Source organism: Homarus americanus, unplaced genomic scaffold, assembly GCF_018991925.1.
Source record: "Homarus americanus isolate GMGI-L3 unplaced genomic scaffold, GMGI_Hamer_2.0 scaffold24260, whole genome shotgun sequence".
NCBI lineage: Eukaryota > Metazoa > Arthropoda > Malacostraca > Decapoda > Nephropidae > Homarus > Homarus americanus.
Window position 1 is genome coordinate 6,674,320 of NW_024721079.1, and position 22,672 is coordinate 6,696,991.

At 38.7% G+C, this 22,672-nt stretch overlaps 1 protein-coding gene and 2 long non-coding RNA genes across 3 annotated transcripts in view; 2 read left to right on the forward strand and 1 right to left on the reverse strand.

Moving 5' to 3' along the window:
* LOC121861500 (suprabasin-like) overlaps positions 1-12,875 on the reverse strand; it is a 40,355-nt gene extending 27,480 nt beyond the window's left edge. The window contains exons 1-2 of the mRNA XM_042359298.1: positions 12,752-12,875; positions 4,290-4,495 (exon numbers count right to left, since the gene is read on the reverse strand). Of these exons, the coding sequence (XP_042215232.1) occupies positions 4,290-4,464 (175 nt within the window). The 5' untranslated portion in view covers positions 4,465-4,495; positions 12,752-12,875. The remainder of the gene's footprint in view (positions 1-4,289; positions 4,496-12,751) is intronic.
* Positions 12,876-16,511: 3,636 nt separating this feature from the next.
* Positions 16,512-21,693, forward strand: LOC121861502. Its single transcript, XR_006088035.1, has 3 exons — positions 16,512-16,639; positions 21,335-21,384; positions 21,561-21,693. It is a non-coding gene; the product is annotated as an uncharacterized LOC121861502 (long non-coding RNA).
* A 177-nt stretch (positions 21,694-21,870) lies between these two features.
* On the forward strand, positions 21,871-22,672 carry LOC121861503. Its single transcript, XR_006088036.1, has 3 exons — positions 21,871-21,921; positions 22,235-22,265; positions 22,573-22,672. It is a non-coding gene; the product is annotated as an uncharacterized LOC121861503 (long non-coding RNA).

Below are 22,672 nucleotides of genomic sequence, written 5' to 3' on the forward strand. Positions count from 1 at the left end.
TTCACACTGAGGGCTTGGCGTTCGTTCACCCCAGGGTTCATGGCTGTACATAACCACTACCCCAGCCTAGCTCTTGCCACTACCCCAGCCTAGCTGCTGCCACTACCCCAGCCTAGCTCCTGTCGCTACCCCCACCATTGGTCAGGTTAGGTAAGTATTGAGTCACGTCCTTAAACAAAATTAAGTTTACGCTACAGTTCGTGATCTGTTACTAACTTACTAAAACTGAAAGTCTCGCATAAAAATTAATTATGGCGGCTCGTAGATGTCCAGGACACTTAAACTATCCATCAGTTAGTGCACACACATACATTAAACTAACCTGTGCTGTAATGGGGAGAAGAAAATTTCATGTAACTACACAGATGATACAAGAAAAAAGGGCTGTAAATACAGGTACAGCACTTTCTTCACACAAATACTTACTATAGCGTAATTTAGACATAAGACTGCCTAGAAGTAACTTAAAAAAATATGTCTAAAACCTTAACTTAATGGAAAAGAAATATGATGAAATCCTGCTAAGCCTAGTTGTTAATACGGTATGGTATGGTCACTGTAAACAAACTCGACTCAAAATTAGCGGTTCTAACGCAAGACGATTTAATTCAGCACAGATGGGATTCCGTTCACAGGTGGTTAAGTCTTGTTATGAAATTCTCTTTCACTTTAATGTGCTTGTAGTTAATGAATTCGACCTCGGAAAATCGAGAAAAAATCGAGTGAATTATCGCCTAACTGGTGTTAAGTGAATGTACTGGTTAAAGTGGTTTTAGTAAAAATTTTAGGTTTTTTCTCAAATATAGTTAATCAGTTATGCGTATCCGTACAACATTTACGAGGAATAGTTTTCTTTTAAAGGGTTGTGAATCCACCACAAGAGTTAACGCTGCAGGTGATTTGATACTTGTGGATTGCATGGAGGGGAAACGGGGCGCAGCTGGGGGGGGGGGTGAAGGGTGGGAGGAGCATAAGAGGTGAAGGAGGGGGAAGAATGTGGGTTAAGGGAGGAGGAGGAGGAAGGCTAAGGGTGTGTGGTAGAGAGGGGAGCCAAGTTTGTACCTTTATCAGCTCCACCTAAGTTGTGACTCAGAGACGGAGTTGAAATTGCGCTGGGAACTCTGCCATAACTGGATGGCTCTTGAAGCCCAATTTAGAAGAAAATCAGCCCACGAATCGTTGAGGATTTCACAAACACTAATGGAAGTAATTTCGTTTATTTATCTGCATACAGAAATAAAAGTTGCATATGTTTGACGATGAGAGGAGTAAGTGTTGCCAGCCTGGGCGAGTCACCCCCCTGTATTTACATTTGTGTGGGTTGGGGAGTATTTCCTGGGGTGTGGCTCATCCAATGAGCTGGTAATACAACATATACTGCTATCTTCAGTAAGTCTCTCTCTCTCTCTCTCTCTCTCTCTCTCTCAAGTCAAATCTTTCCGGTAAATGAGGAATCGAAGAAATTACCAAGCTCCGTTGCGTCTATGTGCAATTTCAGCGCCATTATACCCGTGGCAAAGCTTAAGTGAAGGAGTCAGATACGCCACCATCATAGTGGAAGAACGTACAGTACACATTTTTGAGTTTCTTACCCAGGATTTAGATTATCTGAGGCTCCTCCTGATAAATTTTCCTTTTAACTGGAGATGTAGGATTGCACTTAACGGTGTGACCAAAGTTAAAGTCACAAATAACGTCTATCATGACATTTAAGTTCCATTGAGCTTTTTATCATAACTAGGTTTTTTACTTAACTTCAACTGGGAGACAAAAAATACCGAACCTAACCTTTGTGGCTACCGACCGATTGTAGACTTTCACTCACGAAATAACAGCTCAGCGAAACAATGGTACCTCCTCACCCCCTCACCTCCTTAACCCCTCACCTCCTCACCCCCTCACCTCCTTAACCCCTCCTCACCCCCCACCTCCTTAACCTCACCTCCTCCCACCCCTCACCTCCTTAACCCCTCACCTCCTCACCCCCCACCTCCTTAACCCCTCAACCTCCTCACCCCTCACCTCCTTAACCCCTCACCTCCTCACCCTCACCTCCTCACCTCACCTCCTCACCCCTCACCCCTCACCTCCTCACCCCTCCTCCTTAACCTCACCTCCTTAACCCTCACCTCACCCCCTCACCTCCCAACCCTCACCTCCTAACCTCACCTCACCCTCACCTCCCCTCACCTCCCCTCACCCCCCTCCTCACCTCCTTAACCTCACCTCAACACCTCACCTCCTCCTCACCCCTCACCTCTCCCCCCCACCTCCACCTCACCTCCTTCACCCTCACCTCCTAACCCCTCACCTCCTCACCCCCTCACCTCCCTTCTCACCCCTCCACCTCCTCAACCTCACCCCCTCAACCCCTCACCTCCTCACCCCCTCACCTCCTCAACCCCTCACCTCCTCCGCCTCCTTACTCTTCATCATTCCTAGATTGGGAGAGGCAGGTACGCATTGAGTTATTTGGGTAGGTTAGGTTAGTCTAGGCTAAATTAGGTTGTGTTAGCCTAGGGTAGGTTTGATTAGGTTTATTAACTAGGGCTAGCTAGAATAGGATACGTTAGTTGGAAAATTAGGATACAAAGGTTAGATTACAATGGTTAAGTTAGCCTGAGATTGATTAAATTAAGCTAGATTAGGTTTGTGGAGTTAGACTGGATTACATTCGATAAGTTACGGTAGGATAGAAGGATTTGGTTAGGTTAGGGTTATGCTAAGCCATGTTTGAATAGGTTAGAGTAAGATGAAGATAGGTTATGTAATAGTCTGGCTAGAAGCTTCATGTAGAGATGATGTCTTTATGAGCCCAGCGGGAGGGTGTTGACAGTACACACGCACACTCTCTGATATTGAAATTGAAACAGTTTATTTAACCAGAAAACGGACAGAGTCGATAATAATAACAATATTAACATGGCTGAGCCAGTTGAGAGTCTGAGCTCTCTTGAAGGCACCTGATATTTACTGTACATTTATCTCAAGGAATAATTATATAACATTTAGTATCATATGGAATAGTACGCGTAACATGGTGGTAGTATGAACATGTCAGAATGTTACCACGGTTATCACTTAGTTATTTATCTTTCTTTTTTTTACATTATGTTGTAAGTATATGCATATTTTACAGTGGAGTTGATATCGGGGTTGTATTAAGGTGGATCAAGAGGACAGAAGCTGTCAGTATCACGTTTTGTCGGCAAATATAATGATTACAATGGTAATTTCTATCTATCTACATGATAATTTAGGATATAGTGGTTTTGGTGGTACAATAAGAGTAGGCATATAAAATATGTATTACAAAAAAATTAATACTTAGACAATAGATATTTTTTAAGATATGATTTAAAGGAAGGGAGCGTAGTCTTTGCTCGGATGGGTGGGGGTAAGTTGTTCCACACCTTCACACCATGATATTTTATGGCGGTCTGGGACTGTATTGAGAGAAGCGCATAGGAGGTGGTCTTAGTTTTCAATTTAGCAAATCGTGCGATAATTTTTTTCACAGGTAGTTGGTTTCTCCAGCTAAGTTTATCATTAACAACAACCCCAAGGAATTTTGTATTTTGTTCATGTTTGAGGACTGCATTACCAAGGTACATGGGGTCCAAATCTGGGGGTAAGTTTTTCCTTCTGTGAAAGATTGTGTAGTGGGTTTTGTCGAGGTTTAAAGTCAGTTTATTACGTATTACCTAAGTCAACTCTCTCTCTCTCTCTCTCTCTCTCTCTCTCTCTCTCTCTCTCTCTCTCTCATTACTGCTTTTACCACTCTTCCGTCAATCCACGCAAATTCCTCTTATGTATTTCTTAACCATAACCTAACTTAACCTAACCATAATTCGACACACATGTTCACCTGTCGATTGTTAGGTCGAATATGAACCACGTAGGTTGTTGTGTCGATTATTACGTCGGATATTTATATGAGATTCTGGGTACTCATAAGGGATTCTGGGTACTCATAGGAGATTTTAGGTACTCATAGGAGATTCTGGGTACTCAGGAGATTCTGGGTACTCATAGGAGATTCTGGGTATTCATAGGAGATTCTGGGTACCCAGGAGAATCTGGATACTCATAGGAGATTCTGGATACTCATTGGAGAATTTGGATGCCCATAGGAAATTCTGGGTACTCATAGGAGAATTTGGGTACTCATAGGAGATTCTGGGTATTCATAGGAGATTCTGGGTACCCAGGAGAATCTGGATACTCATAGGAGATTCTAGGTACTTATAGGAAATTCTAGGTACGGATAAAAGGTTCAAAGTACTTACCTTTGGCGGGAAGGTTCTTGTGTCTGGCCACTAGACCGGAGAAGTGCTTCCAGGCGAAGGTGTATATGTCGTAGGGCTCCGTGCACTGTGTCTTGATGACCTCCTTGGCGAGGCCCTCCACCACCTCCTCCAGCCCGTCAGGGAGTGTCAGCCGGGTAAACAAGGACGTTGACATACTGACACAGTATTCCAGCAAGGTACAGGACCTGGGGAAGATACAGGTAATGTCAGCCGAGTGAATAAGGGCGCTGACATTCTGACACAGCAACCCAACACGCCATAGGACCTGGATGGAGATGCTGACACTCTGACACACACGCCATCCAGCCTTCCCGGACACCTGTGGGAGATACAGGGACAATGTGAAGTTTATTACGGAAAAATGTTTGGTGTTATCGTCACGAAATCAAACGATGAGCTCTAATAGAAATAACGGCGATAGTAATAACAACAACACCAGTAGTAGGAAAGTCACGAGAGCGGGTAGTAAAGCTAAATCATCATCATCATCATTAGTTAAGGGTGGAGGGCGGAGGTAAGGGTAGTAAGGCACAAAGTTTGGAATGTTGGTAGTAATCAATGGTTGGAGTATGTGGCCCTCTGACGCACACACACACACGCGCGCACACACACACACACACACACACACACACACACACACACACACACGAAACTGAATACTTAAAAGGAAATTCCTTCCATACTTAAGCAAATCTATACCGAAAATATTTATCTCTCTCTCTGGGTAAAATCATTCCACGAAAATAAGAAAATGGAAAAAAAATGGTGATACGTGTATATATACATTTTAATAGCATCTATCTTCTTTTTCCAGAGAGTGGTGGTCAAGAGGATACAGCGCTTGCCTTCTGCCATAAAGGTCTCTGGTTCGATCCGGGGGAACTCACATTCCATCCAGCAATAATTTTACAATTGAGGAAGTAAAGGCTATCAAGCGCAGTGCCGGCCACGCTGTGACCTTGTGTACTGATAATTTACTATACAGTGTGACGTATCCAGTATCTGAAGGACACTCAGGCGTATGGAACCCGCTTCCATTCTGTGTTTAGTAAGCCAAGATGAATTGATTCGACCACAGTTAGGTTTAAGTTAGGTTAGGTTAGATTAGAGTGAGTAGGGTCATGTTAGGGTAAGCCAGGAGAGTTGATTTGTTCATGCTGTGTTAACTTAGTTCAGGTTAGGTAAGGTTAACTTAATTTAGGTTAGGTTAACTTAATTCAGGTTAGGTTAGTTTATCTAAGTTCAGGTTAGGTAAACTTAGTTCACATCAGGTTAGGTTAATGTAAGTCATGTTAAGTTTGGTAAAGTTAAGCCAGGTCAGGTTAAGGTAATTTAAGTGAGGTAGGAAGCTTTGTGCAACAGAAGAGAGTGACAGTCTATCACCACTCAGCAGGACCAGAGACTCGCCCGTCAGCCAACAGCGTGAGTCAGGTACAGGTTGTGCTGGTGTGTGGTATGTGTGTGTTTCCAGGTACACGGTGTAGCGGGGCGAGACGAGGGGCAGCTCCAACAAGTATTCGCGCCTGTGGTCACCTTAGCTATGTGGTTATTGATTTTTAGAATCCAGTAGAACAACCTTGGTGATATCTTTACACACACACACACACACACACACACACACACACACACACACACACACACACACATACACACACACACACACACACACACACACACACACACATCACACACACACACACACACACACACACACACACACACACACACACACACACACACACACACACACACACACACACACACACACTACCCTGCCAGTGCCACGGAACACCTTCATGGGCAGTTAGTAGGATAGGAATTACGGTCTGTAAACCCAGTTCGACAACAGTCACTGAGATGTTAATCGCCTTGAACAGTTTTCATGCCGGTGAACACTATCACACACACCCACAGTGAACACAGCCAGTGACAGCCACAACTACCACAACACTCCCACCTTTACTAACAACTCTTTCATTATACAACACTGGTGGTTATCTTTTGCCGTGCATATTATTAACTTAGTCTTACTTTATTGTTCTTCAGGGGTGATATCAAAGGATTAGAAATGGCGGCACAACACACACACACACACACACACACACACACACACACGTTATAATAGCAGTAGCGAGTCAACACTGAAACTCTGGTGTGACACTTTAATGAATTTGTAGTGTTTATATTTTTTAAAACTCGGTGTTTATACCTCGAAAAACTATGCGGAAATAACATGAGTCCCGTGTGTGTGTGTGTGTGTGTGTGTGTGTGTGTGTGTGTGTGTGGAGGAAATGATAAATTAAAGAATTCTGAAATCCAGAGTTTTAGAATATCATGATCCGTTTTTCCCCCGTGGCGAGGAAGGAGCCTGGCCCCTTGTGGTTAACTTGTTATTACGGTGTTATAACGTCTCAAGAGAACGCCTGTCATGATACAGCTGACGTCGTTGCCCCCACCCTCAGCGTCACGACTTAGAGAGTGTCGTAAAATAGTGTTCAACTGGCTGGCTTTATCTTCACTGCCGTTGAAAAAAAATTGCTTAGAGATGAGAGATAGATAGAGAGACACGAGAGATTTACTGAGATATAGATTAATTAAAGGATAAACAGTGAATCACGAAATGTATGTGTGAGAGAGTAGGTAATGGTTCTCTCACATCCCACTAAGGGGGAAAATTCACGTAGGAACCTTAAAGAATGTGGCTACTTAATGATCATTATTTTACTGTGCGTTATAAACCTGGTGTGTGTGTGTGTGTGTGTGTCAGCACAAACACACCCTCACACATATACACACACTCTCAGCAGATGTATGCGTCAGCTCATAGTTCGTGTTGAATATAACTTAAAAAGTAACTCTGGGACTAAAGGTCAAAGTAACAAGGGTTAATATTTTACCGAATACTTGGATGATGACAGTAGTTATTCGCTCACACATTCAATTGAATAGTACATGTACTTAGTGTGTCCCCAACAGGAGATTATCAATATGTGAGCGTTCAAAGTACTTATTTTATTACGTCAGTTTATCATTATTTGTTATAGTTTAATTATAAGGAAAATACTTTAGGGTTAGAATTTTGGTTTACAGCTCTGAAACTCACTTAACAAATCATGCCAGCCTTACTATCTTATTGGTGTGTATAAGGAACCGTTTTCCTTGTACTGTAGCTTAACTAAAACCGACAATATGTTGTACGTGTACAAGCGGTGGGATGCTCCTCTCAAGTGCCTGAGACGGAGAACTTTGACCATGAAAGCTGAAAACAATATGGTTGATGAGAGAGCATTGTGATATGTGACTTGGAAATCCACCAAGTTTAGTATTATCTACGGCTCTATGTTATACAGTAAATGACGTAGATCTTTCTATCTCTCTCTCTCTCTCTCTCTCTCTCTCTCTCTCTCTCTCTCTCTCTCTCTCTCTCTCTCTCTCTCTCTCTCTCTCTCTCTCCCGAAAAGATGGCTATCAGTAATAATAATTCTTGCGTGAGGGGTCGAGTCTCACTTCTCAAGGACACAATCGATCCGTTCGAGTCACGTATACCTGGGGATACCTGGCTGTGTTATCTGGTGATACCTGGCTGTGTTACCTGATAATACTTGTCTGTGTTACCTGGTGATACCTGATTATTACCTGGTGATACCTGTGTCACCTAGTAATACCCGGTAATGCCTGACTGTTACCTGGTAATAAAAAGGTCGTGTTATGTTCACTATCCATTAAGCATATAAAGATGGCCTTTACTGTTTTGGCGCCATAATAACGAGTACTGTGAGAGGGCCAAGTTCGGGCTGCCAGTGAGCTGACCTTCATGCCCAGAACCCCAAGCCAATGTACAGTCATGGGGCCTCTATATTGGCGTTGGGTCAACTGTTAGGATGAATAAACTATATAACTTAGGCTATGCACTATAATGAAATTACCTATGGGAGTTGGATCAATGCATCAGGGTCTCTGTACCATTATATCCTTTAAGGTGTTGGATCAATATTTATGGATCCCTGCAGTATTATAACATCTGTAGTGGTGCTGGATCAATATATCTTTGCCTCGTAATGTAAAGGACATTTCCAGATATTAACGACTCTCTTAGGTTACACTTACAGTATACGTTTTCAACCATTATATGACTTATGTATTTTATCTCCCCTCAAAAATAAAAACCGTCCCATTCTTCAAAATTTATTACATATTAAAGCTAAATTTCACCAACCATTTCGTGAGCCACGCGTGACGTCACCAAAGGAAAAGACGTCTGGCATACTGTACCTTAACTTTTCCACTCCTTTAAGATAATTGTTATTACCCAAATTTTGAGCAAATATTTGAATAGTGATTATAAATTATTGAAACTTTATTCATTATTTGTTTTAAACACGTTACTTTTCACTTTCCAGATACAATTTAAAGTCTTTTTGTTCTTAAAAAAACCCCACACGTTTCAGTTCGTGGTCAACATATATATTTGCTTTGATTTCATAAAAAAAACGTACTAGTACACAGGCTGGCTAAAGATATGAGTTCAAAATCGTTAAATTTAAGTAATTGATATTATTTAATGACCATTTCAATTAATTACACCACATTTAGAGTATTTGTAGCGCTATTAACACTCCCTGTAGATTCTAAATCACGTTTCTATACGTTTTACCATGAATAAAGACTGGCTTTACCTTCTAGATAAAGGTCCCTTTGGCCATATATATATATATATATATAATGTGGGTGGGTGGTCAATATTACTTAAACAATGCATCTCCAAGTGAATAACATTTCCCTTTTAGAGACGCAGATTACGTCGAAAGAACTCGAGGGAGTGACATTTATGGAACGGGAATAATTCGTGAATTAATATGTTATGTATTATGATTATATATTATTATGTCATTAGCTATGGTAAAGATGTTGAGTGTATTGCTATATAGTCATTTCTTTTAATTCTCTTATGTCAAAGCCATACCTTAATGTATTTTTAAGTTCATATTCATTTTTAGGCATAGAGATCACCCGAAGATCAGACTCCAGCTTACTTCGCCTGATGATTAAACACCTTTACACTACCTGCGGAGTTAGGTTAGATAGGTTACCGCTGAGATGGTTAAACTTAAAGGTATTATAGTTCTGGGACTAATCTTCACGTGACCCCAGACAAGAACCATCAATGTCCTTAAAGAATGGGAGCTGGAATTGAAGTTCAACTGAATATCAGTATACGGCAGGTGATATCCATTTTATACTAACCAGTGGTAATCAGACTTGGGAACTGAGGAACATGATTGTGTGTTTTCTCCTTTGAGAGAGAGAGAGAGAGAGAGAGAGAGAGAGAGAGAGAGAGAGAGAGAGAGAGAGAGAGATTGACTGGTCACCACCCTCTCTGATTCTATTCTTGGCTCTGGCCGGCAACCTCGTCCTGTTGCAGAGTCCTCCTGCCTTATATAGCTCATTGTATGTTAATAAGCTAGATGAAAACTATATATATATATATATATATATATATATATATATATATATATATATATATATATATATATATATATATATATATATATATATATATATATATATATATATATATATATATATATATATATATATATATATATATATATATATATATATATATATATATATATATATATATATATATATATATATATATATATATATATATATATATATATATATATATATATATATATATATATATATATATATATATATATACATACATACATATATTTCATGTAGATCCACAATGGAAACGTGGATAATATAAATCTTGATAAAATCACACAGGGAAAAGGGAAACAATGGAGAACCTTAGCTTTCGTCTTTATTCAAGACGTCAAGATGCCTGGGGGGGTGGGGGGCGAAAATATAATAATAATAATAATAATAATAATAATAATAATAATAATAATAATAATAATAATAATAATAATAATAATAATAATAATAATAATAACAATAATAATAATAATAATAATAATAATAATAATAATAATAATAATAATAATAATAATAATATTAACACTAAAAATAAAAAAAATAAAAATGATAATAAAAATTATTACCGGTATTCATAATAAATGAAATTTATAATATAATAAAAACAAAATTGAAAATAAAATAATAATAATAATAATAATAATAATAATAATAATAATAATAATAATAATAATAATAATAAAATAATAAAGAAATACAAAAAATCAAAAGTGAGAAACAACATATGCATGTTGTGTTGTCAATAGTAAGAGAAACAATTGAGACCCTCCAATTGTGTGTAAATGAGGCAGAAAATCCTATCAGCAACCTGAGACTTGGTCACAATTTTCGTGATGCCATACGGCAGATAAGACCAGCAGGGAGCCATAATACAATGTTCTAATCACCGAGCTCTTCTCATCGTCTGCGATTTGGTATGGGTAAGACCCATTGCAATGTATTCAAATTATTGTGTGCTCAACTTCAATACACTCGCATTGACAGGCAAGTACCTAAGGGCCTACCACATGTGGTTCGTGAGGATGACTAGATGTGAGGGACTATATATCACTCACACCTTGAGGAGGGGAATAAATCACTCGGTTGTCTCGAAGAATCCAGGTGCAAACTCCTTGCATATGACTGCCTAAGTGCTACTTGACTGCCTCTTGAGATGCAGGAGTGCCAACCAACCACTGGTCATTTACTGTATTAACTAAACGACGTGAGGCAACAGGGCAAAAAGTTAGGCAATATTAAGGTAACACGTTGAGCAACAGATGGGTAAAAAATACGGCAACATGTAACATAACAAGGACCAAAAAACTTAGGGAAAAAATGGTAACAATAAATGTGACAAATGGGATAACAATAAAAGTAACAAGTAAGGCAGACATTGGAATCGTCGAGAATCTAGGTTGGTGAGCATACTTGTGTTGGTCGATAATGTTGTCAATTATGGCCTCCCTCCCTCTCTCACCGTCACATCTCCCAAGTCTTACTAAATTATTGAAAAACAAAACTCTGGTTGTACAGTATTAATAAAAAAATATACTCCATTATTTCTGTACGTTTGACCCCTCCCCCCCCCCAAAAAATGTGCATTGTATATAAATGATTGAAATAATTATATTCGCCGAGATAACCTTCCGAACTTAGAAAAATCTTCATCTTCGCAGTTATCTTGAATGTACAGTATTTTTTTTCTTTACTCCACAGGCAAGAGTTCACACATTTATATACTTGCTATACGTGTATATATGTAGGTATCGTCTTAGGCTTCTGTTTATAATTGTTTCTGTAGTTATGAGTGAGAGTTGGTATGTACGCATCTGTCCATGTTTTGAGGCCAGCCGAAGTCCCCAGCTTCACCTTTAACATTTAACTATGGCGAAACTCTTATTTTCAGAGTTAAATTTAAACTTTACTGCTGAATTACGCAGCAGTAGGATAAATACTGCATTATCTATAAATCCTTACTAAACCTAGCCATAGATATCCGCCTATGTTCTGCATAACCTAGTCTAACCTTTTTAACATGGCCTATTGTCTCAAAAATCTTATTTAACCTGGCCTACATAACGTAGCCTAATCTTTTTTATCTAGCCTATTTTATCTTACCCTAACGTTATTATTCCAAACCTAATCTAACATACTCCAACAGATATAACATGACGATACTCTCCTAGAGTATCGTCATGTTATATCAGGGCAGTGCAGTGCCGGCCAAGCTGCCTCCTTGAGTCTACTGTAGGAGGCAGCGTGGCCGGTACTGCATTGTAGCACCTTCATTTCCCCCAACCGTCAAGTCAGGTACCCATTTCCAACTAGCTGACTAGGGTTGTCTAGGGCGAGAACCAGCTACCCATAAGACAGGAGGCGGGAGATGTATCCACTTAGCCTCCGCACCCCAACAGAGTACAGTATTAGCTAATTTAGAATGTACAGAATGCACATCCCAGGTTGAGTGGCGTGACTGTTATTTTTCACTTTCAGTATCTGCACTCTCAACGTCCCCTTAGCGATAGAGCATCACCGGACACAGGATAAACGGATAATTTTTAATAGAACAATATTTCACCACTCAGTGAAACGGATAACACCTCATCACTTTGGCATCGTGCTTGTTAAGTTAAGGTAGGCTAGTCTAAGCACGGGTATGTACGATAGCGGTTAAGTGAGGTCAGGTTAAGCACATGGTGTGTGAGATAGCGGTTAGTCTAGGCAGACTAATTATTAGTAAGTTACACTAATAGTTGAGCAAGGTAGGTACAGTGCGTCTACAGTAAAGTAAAATAAATAATTTAGGCGAGACAAAAGTAGATAGGGAGGTTAGAACCAGGGTACATAGGTAAGACAAGATAAACTAAAATAGGCTAAGATAGATAGCTAGGTTAGGCTAGACTAGGTAGGAAATACTATTTAAACCCAAGGGTTGTACGAGAACTGACCTTGCCGGGAGTGTCGGGGTGTGTAATGTAGTAGTGGCGGTATACACAGGCTACGCAGGTCAGACTCCACACACAACTGATGATATCCCAGACTGGAATGCACCCCTGGAACCTTGTGCTGGGCCTCACCCCCCCTCACCCTGGGAATCGATCCCGCTCTCCCCCCCTTCCTCCCTCTCTTTTTCTGGATGCCAATCACCCCTAAATCTTTCTTAGATCAATCTTTATCCGGATTACACCACAAGTGACTATCTTTGAATAATTGATTCAGTTATTCAATTGTATGAGTATTTAGAGGTTTGTAAATGTGCGCTATCGTATACTGGGTATATACAGTATAGTGTGTGTGTAAAATAATAATAATAATAATAATAATAATAATAATAATAATAATAATAATAATAATAATAATAATAATAATAATAATAATAATAATAATAAACGGTTAATTAATAGAGTTGCAGCCGGTGGCTGAAAATATACAGACTTACATTTGATTTAGACATAATGATATAATAGGCATTGAATATATTTACAGGGCTGTACAGTACATAAATCAGGAGTTGTTTATTATTTTAACAATAGATGGGATGGTGCTGTTCTTATATCTATTGGTGCGGGCTCTTATGGGCTGAATTTTGATGTAGTGGCGGACTGCGCGAGTTGGGTGGGGGGGGGGGCTGCAGGAGGTGGACGAGGGTGGTGCAGTAGACCACTGCCAAACCTTTCCAGTACTTGGTGGTGGAGATCACTGAGGGATGGCATTTCCAGGGTGGAGAGAGCGTTGGTGTAGCCGGAGTATTCTGCGCCGAGCATGATTCTGCAGGCCCTTTTCTGTACCTTCTCTAGCTGACGTTGCTGGGTGGAGTTGAGAGAAGACGACCAGGCTGGTGACGCATACGTTTAGTTTGTGTGTGTGTGTGTGTGATACGTTTTAAGGATAATTGTGAAATAATAATAATTTCTGAATAGTTCTGATTTTTGTTTTTGGAATATCCAAGCTGATAGATACGACCATGTAAATAATCATAATACCGACTATAGATAAATAACTAATGAAACTAATTTAACGTAATTAGTGATAATTTGGCTATGTTGTCGAAGAAACGAAGTCTTAAATGAAACCAAACTGTATCATATAAGAACTAATTTCTATTAGTTTGAACAATAAAAACACAGTTAACTCTAGCATGAAGAAGGCTATACATTCATTTTCCATTGTTAATAGCTTGATCTTACCAAGAAATAGATCATTGTAGACTATTAAAGTAGCTTCAAAATGTTTCTCTCACATTCTTTGCAGATGAATTTGAAGCATTTTTTATTCTAGATGGTGCTGTGTTATTCCCAACTATATATTTTTTAATTGCATATGACTTTGCGTTCAGACCCTGTGTCAATGATGACATCATGAAAGTGTAGCACACTTTACGGTGTCAACAGCAGTATCTACCTTTTTTTAATAGCTTTATTTAAAATTATCCACTTACTAGTACAAATTCCGAATGCACACTCTTACAACACGCCTGGCATGTGACAAATCTGTAATTGAAACTTATATATTCTTTGTTCAGAGGATTCCTAGGATAGGGTTTCAACAAATATACACAGAGTGGGTAGGCCTCGTCTCCAATCAGAATACATTCTGGTGTACTCGTGAAACTTCCTTGGATCTTGGCCTACCCTCTGGTATATGGGATATCTTTTCTTGGGTACTTCTGCATGTACCACACGTATTGAAAAGCATTATTTTCTTAAAGTATCGGCAAACGTGTGCGCTGCGTCGACGGCATGTTTACGCTGGCAGGTGGGACACAGGTCACTTTGGAAAGTAGGTCACGTATGTATACGCCCTAGTTGCTCGATGCTGACGGAAACTCGCACGTGAGACATAGCCAAAGCTATTTTTTTAAATAAATACGCGAAATGCTGTCAGCATATGACGTGAAAACCAACACTATCACTTTCCCAGTAACTAGTGGAGTTCCGTAGGGCTCAGTACTTGGACCATTAGTATTTATTAAATACATAAACGACATAGGTATCGGCGTAGACAGCAACATAAGTAAATTTGCTGATGACACTAAATTAGGGCGTGTAATTAAATCTGACGAGGACTCCGCAAAACTACAGGAAGATCTAAAAAAAATTTCGAATGGTGTGAAAAATGGCAGATGAAATTCAATGTGGACAAATGTAAAGTACTCAGTATAGGAGATGTAAACAGGGAAACCAGATACCAGATGAACAACGACGTTATTAAGAAATCCGACTGCGAGAGAGATTTAGGAGTAATGATAAGTAGGAATCTTAAGCCATGTAAACAATGTGTATTTGCTCGAAACAAAGCTAATAAAGGACTTGGGTTCATACAAAGGAGTGTTAGTTACAAGACGAGCGAGGTCATCTTAAAACTATATCTTTCCCTTGTGAGACCTCACTTGGATGCGCAGTTCAATTCTGGTCACCGTATTACTGAATGGATATAGAATCCTTGGAAAGAATTCAGAGGAGAATGACAAGACTAATCCCATCCCGGGCATTAGCAACCTTGAGTACAGAGACAGGTTAAAGCATCTTAATTTGCACTCCTTCGAGAGACGTAGAGTGAGGGGCGACATGATCGAGGTGTATAAATGGAAGTCATGGCTAAATAAAGGGGACATTACAAAGGTACTCAAACTATCCAACCAGGAGCGAACTCGTAACAATGGTTTTAAATTAGACAAATTTAGATTTTGGCGCGAGATAGGTAAACATTGGTTTGGAAATACTGTATAGTGGACGACTGGAACAAGTTACCCAATATCATCATTAACTCGAATACGCTGGATAGCTTCAAACATAGGTTGGATGGATTTATGAGCAATAGGGGCTGGGTGTAAATGGGACTGCCCAGTAGGCGCCAATAGGCCCGCTGCAGGTTCCTCCATTCTAATGTTCTTTCTAATGTTCTTATGTAAGAGGGTCAGGGTCCCAAACTGATATTTTTTTGTAGGATTGGCAAAAACAGCCCAAAAACGTTTATAGGAATTTAATTCACCATTTATCAGCTTAATAGCTGTTCAGGCGGTTGGTCCTTTTTGTTTATTACTTTGTCATGAACTTCATTATCCAGTGATAATACTGGAGGAAACCTGTAATTGGTAATGTCACAGTGGATAACACCTCCCCACGTGTGTCTAGTACTGGGACTCGAACCCAGGAGTGTTTTGAGAGATGCACACTTTATTACTGATCGGTGATCACCATTTATACCACTAACACCCATTTACATTTCTAACATGGATATATAACATATGACTAGTTTAAATATATTTGAGGCTATCAGAAGTAATTTATTAAAATATAAAAGCTATTAGCTTAATATATTAACATTAACAAGTCTACTGTTTAAGCAGCGCCTGTCGTCAGTCAGTGTCAGAGTGACGTCAGACCCAAATATTTGTCAACAATATCTCTTCATAATTATGGACAATTGGCACGTTATTTGTGATTAGAAAATAGCAGGTATGTCTGTTTATTATAATATATATATATATATATATATATATATATATATATATATATATATATATATATATATATATATATTTAGTAAAGGTGTAGATAACGGCTACCACCAGAAGTTGTTTGTTGATTTTCTTTATTTTTTGTTGAAATTATTGTTTAGATGATTTTAAGTATATTAAAAGAAATTACAACATTCGATTATGATTTTAAGTATTTTTATTTTATTTTTTATTTACTCTATCCCGCTTCACCTTTCTCCCGGCGCCATTTTTGTTGTTTACCTCGCTGTTCAAGAGACGTTTCCTGTAAGTGACGGTGAACGCTTCCACGAATTCCTTCTCGCCATTGCTGATATATATCAACCTCAGTATTAAGGTAAGTTGTTTAACTCATAAATTAACACGTTAATGCATAGAACTGACCTAATCTATGCATTGTCGTTTCAATTTCTGTGTTTAATATGATATTAAGTGTGTAGAAAAAAATTGTGAAGCGGGGTAGAGTAAATAAAAAAGTACTTAAAATCATAATAGAAAGTTGTCGTTTCTTGTATTATACTTAAAATCACCAAAACAATAAGTACAGCAAAAATTAAGAAAATCTACATCAACTTCTGGTGGTAGCCGTTATCTACACCTTTACAATAAGAACATTTATTGTGGAAATTGTTAGTTTCATAGATAATTAGGTGCCTAGCCTCGCACTTGGGTACATTTTTACTTAAGTACATGAGTCTCTTGGGGTTGACCAATATGTTTTTCCAGTGTATTTTGGGTGTGTTTTAAACGAATCTGACCTTCATTTTTGGCGAAAATGAATCGGTTTTTACACCCCCCTTTCCCCAACCCCCCATCGATAATGGGGGAGAGCCTGGGAAATCGTGGTTTTGGGTTGGGGAAAACACGAAAACGAGTCGTCTAAACTAACCAAACCTAACCTAACCCTTAGCCTGGGGCTCTGCCCCTGGACCCCTGTTAGGCTTAGCTTAAACTAACCCAACCTATCCCATTTTTCCAACTAATATAAATGGGGTTCAAAAGACTCAAAATAATGAGATCTAAATGTTCATTAGTTTTAAAGGTAAATTTGCATTGTCACACCGTTCTCTGTTAGAAAGTCAAAAATATATTTTTCTAGTGTATTTGTGTGTGTTTAGACCGAATATGACCTTCATTTCTGGGGGAAATTAGCAAGGTTTTTTTTCGAATTTTTTTCGTTCGACGTTTTCCGAAAAAAAATCATGACAAAATACACCAAAAAACACTAGAAAACCAAAAACCAAACCTAACCTAACCTAACCTAACTGACTCACCATATGATGGAATCACCTATTTCTTACCTTATTGGCCTGGTTCTTGTTCACCGTTGCATTCTGAGATTCTTACACAACACCACATATGTTGGTCTTTGCAATATTTACATTCAGTCTTGCTCTTAGTACACTTCACTGAGGTTGGAAGAACACTATGCGATCGAAAAAATGCTATAGTTTCTTCGTCTTTTTCCCAAAAACTCGCGATCAGCTCCATATACCTTAAGTGACACCCATCGCAGACTGCCATGGTCGGAACTGAAGTTACTGAACTTGAATTTCGAAATATGAGAAACCCAAAGTAAAACACGGATTTGATTGGGCCAAATATACCACGATGTAAACCCCAAGTCATTTTAATTGGTTTAAAAAACAAAAACGCTTTTGATTGGCCGCGTGACTTGTACAGGAACGCATGCGCGTGATGATTTATGAAGGAGACGCAGGAGACACGCAGTGTTGGAGGAGAGGCAGACGATAATGGCGGAAGATAAATGGAAGAAAATAGAGAAAATTTTGGTTAAGCTATCTCCGTTATTATACATTTCCCCCGGTAATGTAATAGATGAAATTTATCTTATAATTAGACGTCTTATTCGAATATGATAATAGATTAGTGGTAGGAATGAATGGTGTGTAAACGCAATAATACTGTTTTAAACTTTGGGGCGCCCCTTGTCTGAAAGTACAATACAGTACCTTAGAAGTGGAAGTACCAGGGATAGGTTCAGGATCAACCTCTGATGCTTGTTCTTTCTAAATTTACAAGGCAGTTTGCAGTGCGGGCACTCAACAGACGTCGGGAGAACACCTTGAATACGTAGGAATTGGATAGCTTGATCGTTTTTCTCGTAAACTTTAAATAATCGTAGGAGCATGATTCACACCTAACCTCTACCACGGCTATTGTCACACTGGTCATTGAAATTGAAATCCTTCAAATCCGTACCTTGGCTCCTCCCTTTGAAAAAATTAAATTTTGATTGATAAAAAAAAAATCGCGTGGTGAGATCGAGTCACAACTGGAAGATTTCACGCATGTGTGATGTAAACACGCTCATAATTAGCTCACTTTCACGACGATAACATCTTGCATTTAGACGAAGACTGAAAAATACATAAAATCAATATTAGGATTGCTTCACTATTGTTCTGATAAACTCGCTGAATAACAGCTAGATAAGGGAGAGAACACTTCGCACACCATCACAGGCCTTCAAAATGGCTGCTTCAAAATGATTGGCCATCCAAGTCACATGACACGATACTTGAAGATCATTGGTTGTCATGTCCCAAAGAGGAGGAGGAGAGGACGAGAAAAGTGACTCTGGCAACATGGTGTGTACAGAAATTTATGCCTAGAAATTTGTGAGATACTCAGTTAATATTGATTTGCACCAGAAATGATATGAAGTTGTATGGACAAACATTAACCAAAGCAACTTTTACTAGAACCTAATAGAGCCCAACCAAAAAAACCTAATTTTCAAGTCGGGGGCTCTGCCCCCTGGCCCCCCCCCCTTGTAAGATGCTAACTTTTGATGTTTGGCTGTTTACTTTTACTTTTATCCTCTTCGCCACTGATCGGCTTGTTAGCCGCTTGGGCAGTTGGTCACGTCTCTGATATGCACTGTTGGCAAGTACTGGGCATGTCCTGGCTCCTGAATATATTGGAACCTGCTCCAGTGTTGGTCAAGTCTGGCTTTGAATGAGCTCACACTCGGTGCCGTCATAATGCTCTCTGGCATATTTTCCAAGAGTTCACAATTCTCACTCCGAAAAAATTTGCCCTCACATCTTTCTGGACTTTTGGCTTTCTTCACCCTTTATGTGACCCCTTGTGTGGCGGGATTCCCCCTGCTCTAGGTATGTACAGTCGGCCAAAGATCCAGCGACCCTACCCTGGGTCTCGAACTGGCAATTTTACCTGGCAATACTTGGTAAAGTAAGGCTGTATGTAAAGGTAATTGTGATTAGTGGATCTATTTGTGGCTGAATTACTGTCAGGATAAATATTAAACAACCCAAAGGTAGAATTTTTATAATAATAAACTATTCATTGTTATTTAAGATCATGAGAAATTTCCAAGTGTAGATACAGTATTAGGCACCTAAGGCACACACTACTTTGTCTTCTCAGCCATAATGCTGCAATTTTACGTTAAAGTTAGGTTAGGTTAAGGCTGGGTTGGGTTAAAAAAAAACATTTGCACAAACTACAACAGTGTCCTCTTTAAAACACAGTGAAAATGCGGCATTTTTATAATCGTTTACTATTCTAATTTGCCGCCAGGTAAGTCATCAGTAATTACTATTTTTAATTCTATAGTTTTCTTGGTTATATCTTTTATTTTCTTTGATATTACTGTATTGCATTAGTGGGCCCAACTCAGTTTCTTAATTAGAAACACGTTTTTCACATATTTCGGACTATTCTAAGACACTTTTCTTCTGTGGCATTTCCGTCGGAAAGGAACGGTTCCTGAAATATTGCGCGATTTTGGTTGGAATGGGGACTGTCATTTATCTTTTTAAGAATATGTACAAAAGATTCATTATTGTTTATTACTGAATATGTATTTGATTGAATTAATCTTTATAACACTACTATCACTTGCTCTCTTGCTCATGTTGAATAGGGATGCAAAAATGCTGTAAAAAACCTGAGAAAGTTTTTCTCCTTTTCCTGTTCAGATGCGTGAAAACAAAGGGCCCGCCAGCTGCAATTATTTATACTAGTGATGCTGGCGTCACCTATCATGTGGAAGTCTTTGTAACATGGAATGCACAAGGCAACTCCACACTCCTTGCACCGAGTCACCAAACCTTTGCACTCTTGCGCCATAGTTCACAGTGGCTGGCAGGGTGGGAAGGGTCTGTAGGCCTAACACTGCCCTCACTGCCTCAGCAAATTTGACATCATCTGGGCTCTGTTTCCTCCCTATCATTGTCTTCATCACCCAATGCCATTCAAATCAAGCAAAGCAACTCTTGATAAACAACACTATTGTCAAGCAAATTCCTTCGCTTGCACTTGAGTGTGTTGAAGTGAGGTGGGTCATAAAAGAGGTCTAAGGACGTGCATCCCTAACGATATTTGGCGGATAACTGACCATAAGGCACGAGTGTTGAGACAAATGTACACAAGTTGAGTTGCCAATTACACAAATATCCCCTACAAAGTTTTGTCTCACCTGGACATTTAAAACATGCCACAGAAATTAAGAACATTCAGGAATATCACTTGGGGTCACCTAGGCAAACATTCAGTAACATCACCCAGGGTTTAAGGGTTAATTAAAGACATGAATAATGAAAATGTCATTTTACCCTTTAAACATGTTAGTTTTGACTTTACAGAAAGAAAGCTGTATTGTTAAGAAAATGATACCTGACATATCTTGCATTTCTGCATGTTAGGCCAAAACTTACATCTTCGGCAATACATGTACTGTACTGTATTGCATTAATTGGCTACCAAAATTTTGACCTCAAGTGACAAGGGCGTGTAAATGTCAGTGGAAGAACTTGAGTCATATTCAGTCTCTTGTAATTTACTGACTCATGAATGAAAATAACTTCTGTTCATTAACTAGGGTTCCTTTCTGTGTTAGAAGTATTTTATTCTTCCTGTGATGATCACTGGTTCATGGAGTCATGAAGACAAAATATCCTACAGCGTACTGAGGGTAATACGTATTGTTTACTTACTGTAGGAATTTTGCTTGTAATTTGTAATTTATTTTTTGTACTTTCAGGCTAAGGATGAGGATGATTACATGGTAAAAGAAAAGAAAAGAAAAAAAAGGTATGTCCAGGTGTAATTTGTCTTGCCTTGTAGTGTGTATACTTGTATATAATGAAATTGTTGTATTTGTTTAGTTTACTGATTCATTGATGCGAACTAGGGTGAACTGAATTGCATAACATACACAATATTTTTAGTTATATGTTGGCGTTTGTTTACCTCACTGTATTTTACAGATTAATGATGGCTGGCCCTCAGAAAAGTTCTATACTGGGGAATATATATTCTGTATACTGTATATGAATCGCAAATTCATAATTCTGACCACATCGTTGCGGGATATGTTCGATAAGAGTTAATTGATTTCAAGGCAAGTACTATCTAAGGTTAATCAAGGAAATAATGAAAAAAATTAATAATGATGAAAGACTGATCGGGATACCCTGTATATGAAAAAAGTGATTGTTTATGTTTTGGGAATTTGAAGAATAAACAAATATGAATACTATATACTATGTTTTAGCCAGTGTTATTGAAAATTGTCTCTTTCAGATAAACTGGTGTGGTTAACAGTGGTGCTTTGGATGTGTATGTCAGGTATGTACTAAATCACATTAGAGTATTACAGTATTGTATTTGCATATTTGAGGAGGGGTTCTGTATATAGCAAGTTCAGTATAGAGGGGTAATACTGTATACATACACATTATCCATCACAGAGTACATACATCCCCTCCATATACACTACAACATAATACTTTATATGTGTTAGGGATTGCTGCTTTGTTATGGTGATCAATGGTTCACCGAGTCATGAAGACAAAATATTCTACAGCGCACTGTGGCTGTCATTGACGAGTTTATAATATTGTTTGAAATTTAGCGTTTAATGGTGTTATTGTATTTGCAGATGAGGATGCAGAAAGTTCAAGTAAAAAGAGGTATGTCCAGATGTAATTTGTCTTGCCTTGTATCTTTAGTACTGTATGTTGATGATATAGTGCATGTTATTATTATTTCTTTTTTTCTGTAATCTGAAGTATATTTTACAGACATACTATGAAGTGGGTTCTAGGAAAATTACTTTTTAGATAACTTTAGGTAGCTAAATGAATAATGATGAAAAAATTATTGGGACAAATGAAAAGTGATTACAGTATTTCTTTTGGGAATCTCTGAAGTATGAATGGATACGAATTCTGTACTCTGTTGTTTAAGGGAATGTTATTGAGAATATTCCTCTTTCAGATCAGCTGGTATGGTTAACAGTGGATCTCTGGATGTCTTTGCCAGGTATGTTTGTGCTGAAATAGTTTCATTGGTTATTCATTAAATAGAATTAAAACTT